Source organism: Solanum dulcamara, chromosome 12 (assembly GCF_947179165.1).
Source record: "Solanum dulcamara chromosome 12, daSolDulc1.2, whole genome shotgun sequence".
NCBI classification, from domain to species: domain Eukaryota; kingdom Viridiplantae; phylum Streptophyta; class Magnoliopsida; order Solanales; family Solanaceae; genus Solanum; species Solanum dulcamara.
In genome coordinates this window covers 2,271,639-2,288,898 of record NC_077248.1, presented here as the reverse complement: position 1 = coordinate 2,288,898, position 17,260 = coordinate 2,271,639, and the positions used below count along the sequence as shown (strand labels likewise).

The 17,260-nt window shown below is 33.1% G+C and overlaps 2 protein-coding genes across 3 annotated transcripts; one reads left to right on the top strand and one right to left on the bottom strand.

Moving 5' to 3' along the window:
• The first annotated feature begins 6,914 nt into the window (after positions 1–6,914).
• Positions 6,915–12,282, top strand: LOC129876356 (transcription initiation factor IIB-2-like). 2 transcript variants are annotated; one of them, XM_055951771.1, is made up of 7 exons: positions 6,940–7,483; positions 9,267–9,291; positions 10,240–10,369; positions 10,451–10,581; positions 10,684–10,772; positions 11,477–11,553; positions 11,790–12,282. In XM_055951771.1, exons 1-7 carry the CDS (start codon positions 7,137–7,139, stop codon positions 11,927–11,929), a joined length of 939 nt encoding a protein of 312 aa, XP_055807746.1. In that variant the 5' UTR covers positions 6,940–7,136; the 3' UTR covers positions 11,930–12,282. The 2 variants fall into 2 exon arrangements, with proteins under 2 accessions (XP_055807747.1, XP_055807746.1); XM_055951772.1 differs by lacking the exon at positions 11,477–11,553 and having other exon boundaries at positions 6,915–7,483.
• Positions 12,283–14,239: 1,957 nt separating this feature from the next.
• LOC129877295 (zeatin O-glucosyltransferase-like) lies at positions 14,240–15,674 on the bottom strand. Its single transcript, XM_055952775.1, has one exon. It carries the CDS (start codon positions 15,641–15,643, stop codon positions 14,240–14,242), a length of 1,404 nt encoding a protein of 467 aa, XP_055808750.1. The 5' UTR covers positions 15,644–15,674.
• Between the last annotated feature and the right edge of the window lie 1,586 nt (positions 15,675–17,260).

Below are 17,260 nucleotides of genomic sequence, written 5' to 3'. Positions count from 1 at the left end.
ATAGCACCAGAAAATGCGTTGTTAAAGCAATCACACTGAAGTCCACGATGCGGACTTCTCTTGTTTCAATATAACATTTCAGTTTTTCGCTTTTGGGATGAATTCAGCTTGCCCATGTCCAAGTTTCGCGACGCGGACTTGTCGCGGACCATACTGCCTGACCAAATAATTTCACATTTCAATTTCTGATCAACATATTACCAAGGTCCGTGATGCGGACTTGTCGCGGACCACATTGTTTTGCCAAATATTTTCACGCTTTGATTTTGATAAACATAATTCCAAGGTCCGTGACGCAGATCTGTCGCGGACCACACTGTCTCGTGAAATACATGCCATGTTTTTGGTGTAAAAAGTGTAGGTCCTTACTCCATGATGTCGATTTGCGTTCTTGCAGTGTATTTTATTTTTCTTGTGATTTTATTTCTCCCTTGAGTTCCAATATCCATCAATTCATGCTTCTTATTTCCATTTGTACTCACTTAGACTTGAAAGTTTCTAAACATGCTATTTAATTGCAATAATATGAAATATGAATAAGATGGACTCAATTTTAGGAGTTTTGTTTTCGATTCTAACAATAATACATGAGTTTTAGTTGCTATTGGGCACGTAAATGTGCCCAAGATCAACTTACTCCACGCTTTCTAACTGCATGACCCATTTTGTTTCACGTATTGCTATCCCAACTTTTTAATTTTCAAAATTCAATTACGGATTTAAAAATAGTAGGCAATAAAATTAATAAACTAATAAATAAACACATTCACAGAGAATATTAAAAACTCATAAACTAATCTTAATCACTGAAGAAAACAAGCGTACAACTCCTATAATTTTTTACACAACAAAAAAAGGCAGTAGAAAGATTTGTAGGCATGAAATTCATCAAAGGCCAAATTTTTTATCCATATGATATATGCTATGAAAGTCCAATTTTTTTATCCATATGATATATGCTATGGAAAAAGATTTAGAGCGTTAGTCATTCTTCAAATTTTAGATTGCTGATTAATTAAGTACACAACGTGATGGACTTTTTTCGTGCTTGAAGTGTATGCACAGGTATTAGGGACATATTGAAATTTTACTTAATTTTCAATTCCTTTTTGATCTGTAATCATTTTCGAATTTAAATAGAATGTATATTATATCATTTATTTTATATATGTATAAAATAGGAGAGATAAAAAGTGCAATATGGCAGCGCCATAAAATAGGAGAGATGAAGTATGCGTTAAATGTTTGATCAGAGAAAGTTGTACTCAGAAATTTCATATGTGGATCTTTGATATAGCTTGGTTGATGTGTTAATGTGTTTGATGTAATTTTTGAATTTTATTATATGTGGTTTTCAATTTGTCCATCCGAAAATAACATATATTTAAATAAATTCAGAATTTGAATTTAAATTAAAATATATGGGTATAGTTATATCAATTTGTAGATGTTTGACTACCCTTTAGATCAAACATGCAAAATAGATGAATATGAAAATTAACAGTAACTAGGAGTTATTTACAAAAAAATAAAATAATTATCAATTATTATTAATTTTCATTAGTGATTATTTTTAAAAATTAAATAATTATCAATTATTTGTAACGCCATGTAAATCCCAGTAAATTGTAAACAAAAAGCTTTTGTAAATGTAGATGCAGATCAAATCATATTCAAAGGCTATTTCACTTTTATTTAATTTATATTGAGGATCTGATAAATATAAAAGTGAACTTTACTTTTGGTAATTCTAATTTAGGAAGGAGCATAAATGAACTATTAAGTATTGCAAGCTATTGTTGCAAAAGAATATGGTAAGAGGAGAATTTCAATTTTCTTCTACCATCAGATTTAAATAACATATAATAGTAAGAAATTCAAGATAAAGAATCATCCAAATTGTATGAAGAATTTATTGGTATTAAGACTTTTTTGAATGAATATTTTGATGAAATATTTATATTTCCTATAACATTCACATTTAAATACACGTAATGTTCGTACTCAATGATTGATATTAAATCATGCTAACTAGCTATAGTTATGTTGTAAATTAAGGGAGTTGTTCGTAGGATGAGCAGGGGAAAAGCGACCGGACCTGACGAGATCCCTGGGGAATTTTGGAAGAATGCAGGTAGAGTAGAATTGGAGTTGCTGACTGCGTTGTTTAATGTCATTTTCAGAACATCGAAGATGCCGGAAGAATGGAGATGGAGTACAATCATTTCCGTGTACAAGAACAAGGGAGACATTCAAAGCTGCACCAACTATAGAGGTATCAAGCTGCTAAGTCACACTATGAAAGTGTGGGAAAGGGTGGTGGAAATGAGGGTGAGGAGTAGTGTGTCTATTTCAAAGAACCAGTTTGAATTCATGCTGGGGCGCTCTACTACAGAAGCCATTCATATTGTAAGGAGATTGGTGGAGCAGTATAGGGAGCGAAAAAGGGACTCACACATGATATTCATTGACCTAGAAAAGGCCTATGACAAAGTTCCAAGAGAGGTCCTATGGAGATGCTTGGAGGCGAAATGTATACCTATGGCGTACATTAGAGCGATTAAAGACATGTATGATGGAGCTAAGACCAGGGTAAGGACGGTAAGAGGGGACTCGGAGCACTTTTCTGTTACGATGGGGTTGCACCAGGGATCGACTCTTAGCCCGTTCCTGTTCGCCCTGGTGATGGATCAATTGACAAGACAAATACAAGGTGAGGTACCTTGGTGTATGTTGTTCGCGGATGACATAGTCCTGATTGACGAGACTCGCAACGGAGTTAACGACAAGCTGGAGGGCTGGAGACAGACGTTGGAGTCTAAAGGATTTAAATTGAGTAGGACCAAGACAGAATATTTGTAGTGCAGCTTTAGTGGCCTGCCGCGGGAGGCTGATGGGGAAGTGAGGCTTGGTACCCAGGCCATCCAAAAGAAAAGAAGCTTCAAGTATCTGGGTCTATTATACAGGAAGATGGGGATATCGACGACGATATTTCACACCGTATCGGTGCAGGATGGATGAAATGGAGGCTCGCCTCCGGAGTGTTGTGTGATAAGAAAGTGCCACCAAAACTCAAAGGCAAGTTCTACAAAGTGGTGGTTAGACCGACTCTATTGTATGGGGCGGAGTGTTGTCCAATCAAGAAACTTCATGTTCAGAAGATGAAAGTCGCGGAAATGCGAATGTTGCGGTGGATGTGTGGGCACACTAGAATGGATAGAATTAGGAATGAAGATATCCGAGATAAGGTGGGAGTGGCATCGGTGGAGGACAAGATGCGGGAAGCGAGACTGAGATGGTTTGGGCATGTGAAGAGGAGAGACACAGATGCTCCAGTGCTCCAGTGCGAGAGGTTGGCTATGGACGGTTTCAGGTGGGGCAAAGGGAGGCCGAAGAAGTATTGAGAAGAGGTGATTAGACATGATATGACACAGTTGCAGCTCACCGAGGATATGACCTTAGATAGGAGGCTGTGGAGGACTCAGACTAAGATAGTGGGCTAGGTGGCCTATCGTTTCTCCATAGTAGTCGTAGTTGCGCTCATTTGTTTATTAACATTTGATTTTTGTATGTGAATACTGCTTATATTTGTTAGCCCAATTCACTTTGGGTATCCTATTTTATCTATAGTAGTTAATGCTCCTTTATCCCCGATCTTTCTACCCTGACTTTACCGCGCTCATTATTCATATTTTTATATTGTTTTCTATATGTTTGGCTCTACTGACCTATGTCTTGTTTTTCTTGTTTTTCTTGTTTCTCCTCCCTTGTTCTTCTCTCTTAAGCCGAGGGTCTTTCGGAAACAGCCGTCCTACCTTTCAAGGTGGGGGTTAGGTCTGCGTACACTCTACCCTCCCCAGACCCCACATGGTGGGACTATACTGGGTTTGTTGTTTGTTGTTGTTATATTAAAACATGAAGACCCATAAAATGTTGATTGAACTTTTTGCCCTTCATTAAAAGACTCCATTTTAAACAAAATCGTCTTTTCACCATTTTAAAAAAAATAATATTTAATTTTTAGACTTAATCTTAATAGAAATATTAACTTAGTAATAAGTTTCCTACTCTTAAAAGACTTTGTTAAGTAAAAATAGGCACATACAAAAAGTCTCACATTAAAATTCCAAAGTTTTCCGACGAAAAAATTATGTATCAAAAAAATAAAAGTAAAAATAGTCATGTTCAATAATATTAAATTACCTTTTCTACAACGTCTATTCTACAATATAAATTTAGTTTTTATTACAATATTGAAAGGTATTCTAATTATGCTATATATTTCAAGTGTCAAACTCTACCTTTATTTTTTGGCAATAAATAGTGTAATCGTATACAAGGACAAAAAATTAGACAAAATTAAACTGTCACTATCGTGGAATTCCTTATTTGCTTATGAAAAAGTCCCTAATAATAATCATTCTTTCTATCTCTATAAATTCAGTCCTAAAATTCACAATTTTATGACCAATAAGTTTTCCTTATACACATCTTTTTCTTAATTGCAATTAAAAAAATAACCATACTTAACTTTTTCTATTAATAAAAAACTTGCCAACATTTTCATGACCATTTTGGACTCTCTCTATCAATATCTATGAATATTATTTACTCGATAAGAATTAAGAAATTAAGTGAACCTAAATATAACATCAAAACATCATTGTGCTGCATCACACATTATTCTTCTAAATTGTACGGGGTGGTGTAAGATAGTGTTTTATATTCATTATTTCATTAATAAAATATCAAAATTTAATTAAAAAAAATATTATTCTTCTATAAATAATTTAATTTTTTCTTGACATGAATTATCTATCGGAGATGTTAATTATTCTGTCTATCTCATCAAGAATTATATTATATATCATTGATATTACTTGTAATCATTTTCATCGTATGTGTAATTATCAGCAGGGGATGTGCTTCGGATTAGTGAAGCTGAATTTGTTGGGATTAGTTATGTAGTGCTATAATTTTAGTTTTTTGCAGAAAATAAGGGATAATTTATTATAGTTTTTACTAAATACATTGTATTTTATGTTTGATTGACAACATTTATCCATTTATTTATATTTATATTTATATTACTTTAAAAAGTATGACGTTCTTTATAAATGTTGATTGAACTTTTTACAAATAGATAAAATTGTGATTTACTATTTTCTTTAAATTATTATTTAATTATAGTTATAATATTTAAAATTAAGAATCAAAGTCCTAAAATATATGTTAAAAAAAATTAAAAGTTAAGGAGTCCTAAAATATATAAGAGAAAAGAAAATATATGGTAAGAGACATCAAGACAATAATTAAGGAATCCTAAAATATATGATAAGAGAAAAATATAATTAAAAATTAAAGAGTTCTAAATATATGGTAAGAGGTATTATGAGAATTAATAATTAAGAAAATTATATATTAAAAGTCTTAATATTTGTGACTTTAAAATCAATTACAATTCTATTAATTTATAGCAATTTTTTTATATTAAATTACTTAATTATCCATCACAAAATATCTTTATAATTATAAACACTAATAAACTGTTTTTAACTCCAATAACAAACTAACTTCTATTGCTTTTAAAATTAAATACAACTCTTTATTAGATTCACTTTAGGTTTAGGATTCTTTTTATCAATTAAAAAGTTACTTGATTTTGAAGAATCAAATGTAGGCGATAATTGCGAAACACCATAAAGCTAAGTAAAATTAAATTTACATTTACAAATTTCTTAGAATTTATTTTCCCAATTAATTTACTGACGCAGAATTTTGAAATCAAAACTATATTTTGAGTAAAGAGGAACTGGAGACTTATATAAAAATAAACAATATTTTATATTCTTTAGTATATAATGAAATGAGTGATATTTATGAAAATTTTAAAAGAATGTACCCACTAAAATAAAATATGTACGTGAAATGTATCATATACCTAGAACGTCATCTATAAAAATATATTATATGAAATGCACACAAAATAAATTGTTTTCTTTAACATTAATATTTCTATAGGTACAAATATTATATAAGTAATTGAATTGATTTTCTTGTTTTTGCAGGTTAATAACATATTTAAATACTGCATCAAAATAATAACATTATTTATTTTTGTTGACATGAATATCTAATGACAATTATTATTTATTTTCTTTTATATATAATTATTTTTATTGATACGGCATACACGTGCAATGCACGTATACTAAATTAGTGTGTATATATATATATACACACGCGCGTACGTATCAATATGGGTAAGTTTTTACTGTCTTTGATTTCATTTTTTTTTAGTTATAAGAAGTAATATTACAATTATCATTTTTGAAAATATTAAAATTAATATATTCAAGCAAATAATATAAGAAATTGCCACAAATAACTTCTTTAATATTGACCGTGCAACGTGCGGATACATATACTAAAAAAGAGCAGTCCGGTGCACTAAAACTCTCGCTATACACAGAGTACGGGGAAGAGCCGACCACAAGGATCTATTGTACGCGGCCAGACATATACTATGACGTAATTTAATTAGACATATTTTTAAAAAGAAAAGAAAAGAATTTTTTTATAATTTTATGATATTAAAATATGATAAGATATATGTCGTTATAAAAGCATATCATTAAAAATACAATAAAAAATTTAAAATTAAATTATTTCAATTTATAAAATAATACCACTATTTTATGTGTCGTCGTTAGGAGCATGCGGGTTATATGTAAGTTGATTAAATATATAAGAATAAAAAATTTATAACTTATTTATTATAACTTAAAATCTGATTATAAAATTTAGAATTTTAGTTTGGCGACTTGTTTGCCAGCTTAAATATTTCCACGTTTTTTTTGCATGAACAAAATGTGGGCTCCACTCACGAGCATGTCGACCGATCCGCTTCAGCTTTTCGGTTTATAAATACCCGGTTGACCACATTTTTGTTTATTAGCTTACTTTACTTCCTCTCCATAGATAATCAACACAGATTTTTTTAGAGAGAGAAAACTCCATAAACAACCCATATTCCTCTTCTCTCTAGCTCAATTAACAGCATCCGACGAAGAATCCCAAGTCGATTTTCTCAATTTCGGGTTCATATAGTTTCGGGTCGGGTCGGGTCAGGTGGGATGGGTGACTCATACTGTTCGGACTGCAAACGGAATACGGAGGTGGTGTTTGACCATGCCGCCGGTGATACAGTTTGTTCGGAGTGTGGGCTTGTGCTGGAATCGAGGTCAATTGATGAGACTTCTGAGTGGCGTACGTTTGCTGATGAATCCGGTGATCATGACCCGAACCGTGTTGGAGGACCCGTTAACCCGTTGCTTGGTGATGTCGGTCTTTCTACTGTAATTTCTAAAGGTCCTAATGGGAGTAATGGAGATTCATCTCTAGCTAGGTTGCAGAATCGAGGTGGTGATCCTGAACGTGCCCTAGTTATGGCTTTTAAGGTTATTGCTAATATGGCTGATAGGTAAACTTATTGAACTTTAACTGATGTTTAAAAATGTTTCCTTTTTAACTATTTAGCTTGGAATAGTTGAATTTTTTAACTGTAAACAAATGAATTGAGCTAGTCTGATTTAGTCCTGAAAAATTGGGAGTGAGGGAGTACTTTCATTTTATTTTTGTTTGGTTACTTGAGTTTTTAAGTGTTAAAACGCTGGTGGGGATTTAATTGGAGACTGAGTAAATGTAAGAATTAGTCTCTCCGTTTCAATTTGTTTGTCTAGTTTGTTTCGACTCGGCATTGAGTTTTTTTTAAGTAAAAAAGATTTTTTATTTATCGTGGTTTTAAATTAAAGATATATGGAATGTACCAAGATGACCTTTCAATCTTGTGATATTAAACATGTCACGTCTAAAGTTAAAATTAAACAATTACCAAAAAAGTAAAGAAATATTCTTTTGAAATGGTCTGTAAAGTAAGTGAAACAAATTGAAATGGAGGGAGTAATATGATGGTTGATTAGACTTCAGTGCTGTGTGATAACTATTTGAATCAAATATGGATTAGCCCCGGAGAATCTGATAATGAATTTGAATGTGACTTAGAGGGGTGGTTTGGAGTCTGTAACGGAAATCATATTGTTTTGTTCTCATAGTTAGTTTTTTTGTAAGTAATTTTTACTGCCAAAAGCAGTTGTATGTGATTGAAGTCTGCTATATTGCAAGGAGTTAATAAAGTCGAACAAGGTATCACAATGATTTACATTTATCATATTTACACACCAAAACACCAAGGAATATGAGCATCTGTGTTTTATGAAGTGCTGCTGCTCTTCCCTCAAAACTTTTAGAATTCCTTCCTGTCTACATAGTCCTAACTATGCACATTGGGATGGTGCTCCACAGAACTTTGAGCTGCGGATTCATTCTTTGTCCTCTCCAGCTACTGATAGCCTCCTTTTTAGTTGCTTGATGCTATCCATTTACTCCAAAAAGATTTGTAAAACATACATCAAATCTGCCAGGATACAGAGAAATGCTTTTCACAAATGTACATTTACTGCAATGAGTAAGACATGCTCTATGCATAGGAAACCAAGTTAAATGTACCACCTTTGTGGCACCTTTGTTTTTTTTTTTTAATAGAATTCTTCGAGGCCACAACATTTTTCTTCCACTTCTAACCAGTTCACTATAACAAGACTTGACAGAGGAGCAGCTAAACCATTTCCCCCCCTTCCCTTTAGGTTTTGGAGGGAAGTCCTTTTTGAGGTGTGATATTATAAACTGATTAGTTTGCTGTTATCATAACAATTCTTTCAATTATCCTTGGCTTCCGATGATTTGAGATGATGATTGTGTGCGTCTTATATTCTTACTGCATTGTGCGGCTAACTAAGTGATTATATTGGCTTCATATACATGTTGTGATTTTTGAAGGGGAGCCTTGGAGTAATTGGTAAAGTTGCTGCCACGTGACCAGGAGTCACGGGTTCAAGCCTTGGAAACAGCCTCTGGCAGAAATGCAAGGTAAGGCTGCGTACAATAGACCCTTGTGGTCAGGCCCTTCCCCGGACTCCGAGCATAGCGGGAGCTTTAGTGCACCAGGCTGCCCTTTATACATGTTGTGATTTTTGTGAGAGCATGACTAGTGATCTTCGACAGTTGTGTTTTGTCCTTTTTGCATGAATACATATTGAGAAGTTTAAGATTAAGAATGCAGTTGGTATTTTTGTTGGATTAGTGGAATGTGTTCCCCCATTGTTGTGTGCATTAATTTCACTAATCGTCTTTTTCCTTCTTTGCAGGCTGAGCCTTGTTTCTACCATAAAGGTGTGTATCCTGTTTTGTTAGATTTTCTTGTTTCTCTTTTTTTGCCTACAAAATGGAGCAAATTTTTGAATTGCTGTTGCTTGCCCGTTTTAAATCTCTGTTTTTTTACGAGTTTGCTGAGAATATATCTTCAATTTACTAAATGAGTTTCACCTTGAACACAATACTTTCTAAGGTGTCAGTAATTCTTATTCTGGGTAATCCAAGTCCTTCGAAACCTTTTACTGAACTTCCAGGTGCCATACTGCTACATTCCTCACTCTGCTTGTTTGAAGAAGATGACTTTCGCATCACATTGTGTTGATCTCTGCTTATGCGTGCTACGATCTTTCAAGTGATATTTTGAAACCATAATGCATAGGCTGCACAGCTTATGCAGCCACCGCTGCCAGCTATCCTTCCTTGACAACGACCATCACTCCATCAGCATCTATGATACTTTTTGTCTTACTGTTGTATTATCCGTGGAGATCGAAAAATTCAGTGACCCTATTTCGTTCTCTTGTCCTCTTCCCTTGCCACAATATGGTTAAGTAGCTTTACATGTGTGTCTGTCTCTCTACTATTAGTTCCTTAACTTTGGATTCATATGCCTGGAGGAGTATCATGATCGTTAACAGATGCAAGACATACCTTGCTGTTGGTGATGATGGATCCAACGCAACTTAGTCTAATGTTTACTCTTGCTATCCCATGTTAAGCGACACTATTAGTTTTTGTTGTCAAACATTTGAGTTTCGACAACAATGGGTAAATATATGGAAAGTGAAAAATATGGGTGAAGATTAAGGATCAAGGTAGTAGTGCTCTTTTAGTCCCTTCTATAGGAATCAATCTTTAACACCTTATCGAACCCTATGGTATTGGGACAACTTTTCTCCTTCATTATGTAAGAACAAACCTTACCCATGTCATTTTAACATGCATCTTTCCCTTAATCTTCTGCAGGACCGAGCAAGTGAGATATACAAAAGGCTGGAAGACCAGAAGTGTACGAGAGGAAGGAATCTGGATGCCTTGGTGGCTGCTTGTATTTACATTGCGTGTCGGCAAGAAGGCAAAGCACGCACTGTAAAAGGTACTACCATGATATCTGATTGTGTAGATTACTGGTTTAGTACCCTATATGAGCTTCTCTAAACCTTTGGTTGTTAACTAGAAATATGCTCAATCGCCAATGGAGCTACAAAGAAGGAAATTGGCCGAGCAAAAGAGTTCATTGTGAAACAGTTGAAGGTTGAAATGGGAGAATCTATGGAGATGGGGACTATACATGCTGGAGACTATCTGGTGAGTGAGAGCAAGTGTTGTGGTCTGCTCTTCTTTGTGAGCGCATTCAATACAATACGAATGTTTGTGTATTATCTGACATGAACCATGCATGAATGTCAGAGACGTTTCTGTTCTAACATTGGAATGAACCATGAAGAGATTAAGGCTGTCCAGGAAACTGTCAAGAAGGCAGAAGAGTTTGATATAAGGTAAGGAGTATTTTTGGTTGAATTTATTGTCTAATCAAGTTATCAAATACTAATTATTAGTGCCTTAATCACAAGTAATCTTAGAGCTTGTTTGGATTGGTTTTTGGTTTTTGACTTATAAGCCAAAAGCCATAAGTTAGAGATTTTAACTTGTAAGCACTTTTTAAATTTATCCGCACTACAAAAGTGCTTAAAAACTATTTTGGCTTAAAAGCACTTAAAATAAGCCAAATCCAAACAAGCTAGTAATTAAGTAGATTGTGGATATGAATGTTAAGTAATTTCTAATTGAAAGCCTGTTATTTTCTGCATTGGGATGAAAATGTTTCCGTTCCACATTCAGTGCAACCTAACAAAAATTGCCTTCTCTCTGGAACTAAGATCTCAAGTTTTTGAAATAAATGAAAACAACTGTTGGGTATTTTATAGTTGATAGGGGTTTTTGTCAGATGAGTTCAAGTCTCGGGGTTGAACTTCTTCCCTTCTTTCCAATACCCCTCTCTAACAATGCTCAACTCTGTATATCTTTAATGGGAAAATGAAAGGCTCCTGGAGGCATTTTAGTGAGAATATTGGAGCTCTAAACAGCTTATTGCAAAAAGGGAACACGAGAGAAAATGTGTGTCATCACTTCGATCACTAGCCACAGACTTGTGCCTATCTCGTTGGTTAAATAACATAAATGCTTATTCCTAATTATGCAGGAGGAGTCCTATATCAATTGCTGCAGCAATAATATACATGCTAACCCAGCTTACAGATTCAAAGAAACCCCTGCGAGGTTTGGGCATTTACTTTCTTTTTGTGAGCCTGGCCAATACACTTTGTATCTATATGGTGCATATATGGGAACAGCGTGCTATACTTTTAAGTCTTCCAATGCTATATTTTTATTGTTTCCAAATCGACTAATGGTTGCGTAACAAGTAGTGCTGATCTGGAATTAGATATACTGAAGATACTCTTATTCTAGCTCTGCAGTTTTGACTGATAGAGAGTGTACAACTGTACATGCAGATATCTCAATTGCAACCACAGTTGCAGAAGGGACTATAAAGAATGCATACAAGGATCTCTATCCACATGCTTCCAAAATTATACCTGAATGGTATCTCAAGGATAAGGACATTAAAAGCCTCTGTAGTCCCAAGGCGTAGAAGCTCGATTTCTACAGCACCTGCTGCTCTCGCTAATCGTCTACCCTTTTCTAGTGTGATTTCTATGTTATGTATAACAACGCTTTATCTCAAAGAGCCTTTGCAGCTCTAAGGCATAGAAGTTCAGTTTAGTTCTTAATGCAGTATACGAATCTCCTGTTATAAGGCCTAACCCTTCAAGAAAGTGCCCAGAATAGAGAAACAATCTGTTAGATATTGAAGTTATAAGGCCACTCTAGTGTAATAAGTTGATCTCTTAGTAGTAGTTTTTTTTTTTTTTTTTCATTTCCACTTTTTTTTCCTTCCCACGATACAGAATCTGAGCTAATTAATTTAATAATATATTTGATATATGATAAGGCTTTAGCTTCTCTAATTTTTTTTATGATTTTCAATTTTCATTGACAATATTTTTTCATTGTTCGATCAATCGAGGATTTATTGAAAGCATGATCTTAAGTCGTCCTAGACTTATACTCAACGATTATGGCCAATCCTACATCAAAGTCTTATCATTGGGGTCCAAATAAGGAAAGAATCATTCAAACGTAAATATCTTTACTAAAATAATAAATAAACAAAAAAAACTGATCATTATCCTTTTCAATTAATATTGTTATAATATCAGAATAAATTTATGATATGAGATGAGTATCATATTATAAAATTGCCACGGGAACCAATATCTATACTGATAAGGCCTGGAATTTTCTTCTACACACAAAAAACTGGTATCAGTAATGATCAATGGAAGTTGAAGATAGGAACAAAATCACTTCGACACTTTCTTTTTATCTGAAACTGTACACCATTATACCCACACAACAATTTTTTTATATTTAATTCTTTTTTCCATCTTTTCAACTGTTCATTTTCAGCTAACATGTCAACACTTCCAAAGGTACTTATCTTTTTTTGTTTTGTTTACATCACCTATGGATCTTTGTCTGTGGGACCTGGTCCTTTACTTCTTCTATTTTGTGTTGTCAACATATTAATGGATTGAATCTAACTTCTACACATTTGATACTCACAAATCAGGATGAGATTACAAGCACACTATTATTACTTTTTTAGAAAGCTTATAGGTGAGATTATATTATATATGTTATTGTAATCATCAAAAGACATATCATTAAATATTACAGTGGAATGTGTTGGATGTTTATCGCAACTTTTTTAATATAATTAAAATTTTCTTTTCCTAAAAAAAACATAAAGTCTAAAATTTATGACTCTATAAATAAAAGTTTATTCCTAACATTCACAATGTAGTTCAAAGGGGCTTTGAGAGTTTTGTACGGGGAGAGAAACTGTGAGACATGTGCAAGTGATAAGTTATCACTTGTATGAACCTCTTTTTATTCCGAGTGAATTGTGTGAGGTTATTTCTCTCGATATTTTGTACTCTCATATTTATAGTGGATTGTTCATCTTCTTTTGTGGATGTAGGTCGGTTGATCGAACCACGTTAAATGTTTGTGTTTCTTTTAGTATATTTCTCGCTTGTCTTCTTATTCATGGTCATTCGAGGTTTGCTTTGCTAGCTTCTGCATGACACCTAATTATTTTTGATCCTAATCGAATGATCGGTATTTTGTTCATCTTTAATTAAAAGTTTTGTTTTGAGTCTAAAACTGTTTTTTGTTGGAGTAATTTATCCGTCAAGTTAAAACCTTTTGATATGAATACTAATTAGTGAAGGCAAAACTTTACTTCTATCCAATAATTACATCAACTCAATAGATATATGAGGTGTTAGTGCATAGACTTTTAATACTTCAACATGCATTTTCACTTGATTGAATTATTTAAATATACATGGTAGATTTACATAGTTTGGTATAAACACTAAAACACCATCTATACAAATAAATATTTACTTCGAGTTGCAAACTAAGTATTAGACACTCAATAAAATACAAAGAAAAATCCTCCACACATTACGAAATGGTACATATAAGTATCCATAAATTCATAAATCCTATAATCTTGGCAAAGTTGTTTCTTTACCAAGATGACACATACAAATCAACTAAAAATAACTATATATTACCATTCATAATAAATGAAACTAGTTATCTGAAAAATACATAAGAACAACAATTATAATACGTTGTAAATTATATCGATAGCATAAAAAAAAATCGTACACTCTCAGCATATAGAAGTAGTTAAATCCAAATGGAATTTTGATACATTGACAACATATGCATCCTGCATGAATGTTCTTGATTTTGATCAAACTCGGATTCTTAAGAAGTGTCAAGCGTAGTTTTTGAATAGTTCGACCAACATCGTCAAAAATTTTTATCTTGTTATATGAGATATGAATGAATCCAATTCCATGCGTTTAATTCCTCCCTCTGCCACTGATTTCCTAATTTCTACACTCAATTTTTTTGCTCTGTTCCTCATTTCATCTCCTATTTTTGATGCCATTAATTTTTCTACAGATTTTTTCACCACATTTGATCTTACCAATTCATTCCCATTAGCCCAATCTTTAACAACAATTCCAATTTTAAGAATCTTGGTAATTAGTACAGTGTTTCTTGGTTGATCAGAATGCATTGGCCATGCACCTATTGGCACGCCCATCGAGATACTCTCCATGCACGAATTCCATCCACAGTGACTCAAAAATCCACCAATCGAACAATGTGACAAAATCTCCAATTGAGGTGCCCAGTCTCTTACCAAAAATCCCTTTTCTTTAACTCTTTCCTCGAACCCTTTTGGCAATTCAATCTTTCTTGATGATTTTTTGGTAAAAACATTCCCTTTATCCGCGTCTCTCAAGACCCAAACAAACTTTTGGTGGCTCTGTTCTAACCCAATTGCCATTTCCTTTATCTGTTCATCGGAAAATGACGTTGTTGTACCAAATGACACATATAGCACCGAGTTTGGTTCTTGTTTGTCGAGCCATAATAAACACTTGTGGCTTCCTTTCTCGGGAAATGTGACCGGGTTAAACGGACCAAGTGCCCATTGTTTTTCCTTGTTATTGGTCAATTCCTTCGACAACAAATCAAGAAAAGGACTTTCTATGACTCTACATGTGTTATAAATCTTGCCTGAGTTAAACTTCATGCATTCATATTCTCTCTCCATAAATCTCTCGAATTCAGGACTAAAACAACCTTCAAGGGAAGGAAGATCAATCAACATTTCAGGGTCTATAGGAAAAGGCCTTTGTTTTCTCTCCCATATAAATAGGAAAACAGTAAAAGCTGACACACTGTGGAAAGTGTAAGCTTCTGCATTTGGTACTGACACAAAATCTTGAACAACTGATCCCATCAGAGAGTCGTTTATTATAATGACTCTCTGATACTTATACGAAAGAGTTTGAATTAGCCTTTTCACAGGATTCCTCAAATAATACGATGATTCAAACGAAGGTTGAAGATGTGATGGGAATTTGATTCGCGAATTTGGATTTGGATTTGGAGATATGAAATTAGGAGTAGGAAATTCATGGAAATGAATTTTGGAAAAAGAGTCAAAATAATTAATAACTCTATGTTTTGCTTGAAGATTATGTGTTTTTGTACTAACATAATGGACTTTTATGTTATTGTAAGATGCTATGAGGCAAGAGAGTTGAAGAAGTTGATTAAGATGACCTTGTGCTAGAAAAGGGACTATTACTACTACAACTTTTTGACTCTTATGGTTATTCTTGCAAAAATGGAGATTGGAAGCCATTTAGGAACTAACACAATGAATATTTTTAACTTTGAACTATGTGGTTTGTATGAGAAGATGTCAACTTTTTTCTTCTTGGCTAAAGTTTTTGGTACAAGCTTTCTCATAACTCTCCCCCCCTATTTATTTGGAGAGGTGAGAACATTTGTGGATAATGGTGAGTTGATTTTTTTAATATTTTTTTTTAATAATTGAGAGTATCAAGCTATAGCATGTGTGATAGAGAGATATAATTTGCTTATATTGAGTCACATGGCAATAAGAGTATGTAGGGGTGGAGTTAAAAGTTATAATTACGGGTTTGATAAAATTTAATATTTTTGATTAATTATTATTTTTTCACAAGTTTCACATTTAACTATCAGTTCTTTCCTCTCTTTTTTTACCTGAATTAATAAAATACCCTCGAAAATGATTAAGCCAACAATCCGCTATTATCTTTTCCTATTAGAACTATATCATCATCTACGCAACAATGTATGTTTTAATATATAAATTACGATAATTTAGGTAGGAAAAAAATAGATAGTAATAATTCAAATAAAAAAAATGAATAATAAATAATTAAAATCGCGAAAAGTGATAGCTCAAATATTTTTTTTGATTATTAACTCAGTTTTAAAAAACATGTTGACATAAAGTTCTTATTGTAGGACATACGTAGACATAAAGTTTTTAATATAGGACATTGTTGATTACTTATCATATAATAAATGTACTTGCATAAAGAAGAGAGCTTGCTGTAATATCTGACTGGTGACAGCAGTGTTTACAAACTTCAAGGAAAGTATAAAAATGAAACTGATAGATATAAAGGTCATAATTAGGATATATTTTCATGTCTAGTTAAATTATTAGTGGTCTGCAAATTGCAATTACAAATTACAAATAAATTTCAGAGTGTTTCATGTTAGTAATAAGGACATAGAGAAAATATATTATTTACTTGGAGCTATCAATTAAAAATTGGTGAACTTTGATAAAATTGTGTGTGGATCGAAATTAGATAGTCCCCTTTTTCTAAATCTTGTTGGCTAGGGTGGTAAAGTCTTGGATAAGCTGGGGTTGGTGGAATGAAGGTAGGTGATTGTTGTAGCTAGCTTGTAGTTGTCGAAGTGTAGCATTAAGGTGATTTGGTTGGTAAAGTCATATATATGCTTCGACTATATGTTCCGGCTAATAGAGTTAACATAGATAATAGTTTATAGTTGTTAAAGTGTAGCATTAAGATGATTCAAGTAATAAGATCTTGGTTAAGGTTGAATTATTATAGTGATGTAGATAATTTGTGTAGGTAGTATATATAGCTCGTAGCTATCGAAGTATAGCATTTATAAGATGGTTCAGTTAGTAAAATGTTCTTCTATAAGCTCTGGCTATTAATAAAGTGAACGTAGGTAGGGGATGTTAGTAGTTTGTAGCTGTTAAAATGCAGCATTAAGATGATTCAAGTAATAAAATTTGGGTTAAGCTCGAATTATTATAATGAATGTAAACCCTTGCATAAGCTCCGACTAATAAAATGAATTTAGGTAATGGATGTAACTAGCTTGTAGCTGTTCAAGTAAAGGTATTAAGATAATTCAAGTGATAAAACCTTGGTTACGCTGGAATTAC